The following is a 2917-nucleotide window of genomic DNA, read 5'->3' on the forward strand; positions in this document are numbered from 1 at the left end:
CTATGAAGTTTATGAATGAACTGCGTTTACTATGAAATTTATGAATGAACTGCGTGTACTATGAAGTTTATGAATGAACTGCGTTTACTATGAAGTTTATGAATGAACTGCGTTTACTATGAAGTTTATGAATGAACTGCGTTTACTATGAAGTTTATGAATGAACTGCGTTTACTATGAAGTTTATGAATGAACTGCGTGTACTATGACGTGTACTACGAGACCTTACAAAGTGCGCCGCCCTCAGGTTCCTGCTGGAGCTGTCGCGTATGAACGAGTTCAGCGAGCGTCTCTCCTGCATCCTCTTCCGTGCCTCCTTCGGTGACCTCCTGCAGCAGCTGCGTGCCAAGCTGCAGCTGCTGCTCTCTACCATGCAGGTGCGTCACTCCTGCAGCAGCTGCGTGCCAAGCTGCAGCTGCTGCTCTCTACCATGCAGGTGCGTGCTCTCCTGCAGCAGCTGCGTGCCAAGCTGCAGCTGCTGCTCTCTACCATGCAGGTGCGTGCTATGCATTAACACCAATTACCCTCATTTGACCCTCGACACCTGATGACGTCACAGCGCCCAATTACCCTACGTAGTTTACCCTCATGACATAATAACCCACGTTTACCCTCATCAAGTATATACCCTCGTTTACCCTCATCACCTAATTACCCTCGTTTACCCTCATCACCTAATTACCCTCGTTTACCTTCATTACCTAAATACCCTGATTTACCCTCATCACTTAATTACCCTCATTTACCCTCATCACGTAATTACCCTCGTTTACCCTCAGCACCTGATGACGTCACAGCCCCTCAAGCGAGTGTTCGGCCTCATCCTTGCCCTCGGGAATTACATGAACGGCGGCAACCGCCAGCGCGGTCAGGCGGACGGGTTCGGGCTGGAAATCCTGCCGAAACTGAAGGACGTGAAGAGCTCACAGAACTCCTTCACTCTCCTACACTTCATAGTCATTAAATATATCCAGAAATACGAAGGGGAAGACGCGGGCACCGACAAAGTTGAGCTCCCTACCCCTGATCCCTACGTTGCCGAGAAGGTTGCGAATTTTAAATTTGAGGATCTTCAGGCCGAGCTGAAGTCCTTGGCCGCGAACTTGAAGGATTGCGAGGTCAGAGTAGGACGCGTGGTTGAGAGGTCAGATGAGGCTCACAGGGAGCCTTTCCAGGGGAAGATGAACGAGTTCCTGGCCTCTGCTACTACTGACCTCCAGCAGGAGGGGGAGGCCCTACGACGCTGCCAGAAAAAGTGAGTCAAGGAGAAGAAAGTGAGTCATAAGGGCTGCCTGAGGAAGTGAGTCATGAGGGCTGCCTGAGGAAGTGAGACAGGTCATAAGTCTTACGTTACGATGTTGCCCCGCAGGTTCGACCAGGTCGTAAGTCTTACGTCACGATGTTGCCCCCGCAGGTTCGACCAGGTCGTAAAGTACTTCCAGTTCAGTAACCGCGGCAAGGAGGTGACGCCCTACGACTTCTTCAGCGTGTGGTCGCCCTTCTGCAGGGACTTCGCCACCATCTGGACGCTGGAGCAGCGGCGCGTCGCTAAGGAGCGGTACGACCTGCACTCTCATTATTATCTGGGTTCTTTTGTCCGATTAACGACACGATTAGAATTAATGACACAATGACACCCGTAGCATTGATACGCCCCTTTGTCGGGCCCACCTCGGTCAGGATTCACCTCGGTCAGGATTTACCCTTACAACGGCTAAATAGTTCAGCGCTATTTTGGAGAACGTCTCATTCAATTTTCTTAGCGTCTGCTGCAACTTGAAGATGATAACTGTTGAATAATTTATAGCTGTAAGTAGGCTGGTATAGCTTTAGGATGGTTCCTTATAATAAGGGGTCCATATAATCGCGAGAGTATCCTTACAACCACAGTTAATCTCCTCTTAACCTGACCTAGGGTCCTTATAACCGGAAGAGAGGTCCTTATAAGCGGCAGATGGGCCATTATAACCGGAAGTATGGTCCTCTTTACCTAACCTTGAACTATTATAACTGGAAGTGAATCCCTGTAACCAAAATAAAGCCATTATAGTAGAATTTAGGCCCAATATAACCCCACTTATTACTAAGAGTCCCCCCTGATCCCCGCAGGATGAAGGCCGCCATGGGGAACGCCAAGCGCCTCAAGACCGCCACCAACCCCGACATCGTCACCAAACCTCCCCAGGCCACGGGGCTCAAGAGCAAGTTTAGGAGGAGGAAGGAGGGGAATGAGTGAGGGGAGGGGTTGTGAGGGTAGTGGGTGAGAGGAATGAGTGTAGGTAGTGAATGAGTAATGGGAGTAAGTGAAGTGAATGGGTGAGGGGAGTGAGTGAGGGTGGTGAGTGAAAGCTGTAAGTCATGGAATTGACATCATGAATGAAGCTTTGTAGTCGTTCCTATCGTACTGTAAATATTATCGTATAATTTATTGTATTGTACATAGCATCGTGGCATTTATCGTGATCCTTTGGTAATTTATTCGCTGTACAGTATAAGTGCCCATCGATTTACCTGCATTTTACCTCGCGCTATTTACTGTACACTTGTATCTCTTCCAAGCTTGATTGTCGCTACAATTGAACCCTTTTTGAACCTAGCATTTATTGTCGACCTACAATTAGCTGTTATTCATTTACACGCCTCTTCATTGTCAGCGATGTTGTATGCATTGCATTATTGTGTCTCGTGTAGTAAAATTGTCTACGTGTCGAACGAATTTTTTTAACCCTTTATTTATGAACTGCATCTAGAAAATCCAATATCATTTCAGTCTCTTCTGACGATACTTCGGACAAATTATATAGAGAAGTTTTTACTTGAACCCTTGTTGAACTTATACTTATCACTTGTTGAACTTGAACTTATCACTTGTTGAACTTGAACTTATCACTTGTTGAACTTGAACTTATCACTTATT

The 2917-nt window shown here is 47.0% G+C and overlaps 1 protein-coding gene across 1 annotated transcript in view; it reads left to right on the forward strand.

Annotated features, from left to right (window-relative positions):
• The window catches only part of LOC108670218 (formin), a gene marked incomplete at its 5' end in the record, with an annotated part of 5824 nt that extends 3115 nt beyond the window's left edge, over positions 1–2709 (forward strand). Inside the window, 4 exons of the mRNA XM_018157676.2 lie at positions 248–377; positions 780–1255; positions 1415–1558; positions 2110–2709. Of these exons, the coding sequence (XP_018013165.1) occupies positions 248–377; positions 780–1255; positions 1415–1558; positions 2110–2236 (877 nt within the window). The remainder of the gene's footprint in view (positions 1–247; positions 378–779; positions 1256–1414; positions 1559–2109) is intronic.
• Positions 2710–2917: the final 208 nt, after the last annotated feature.

Source organism: Hyalella azteca, unplaced genomic scaffold, assembly GCF_000764305.2.
Source record: "Hyalella azteca isolate HAZT.00-mixed unplaced genomic scaffold, Hazt_2.0.2 contig4183, whole genome shotgun sequence".
NCBI classification, from domain to species: domain Eukaryota; kingdom Metazoa; phylum Arthropoda; class Malacostraca; order Amphipoda; family Hyalellidae; genus Hyalella; species Hyalella azteca.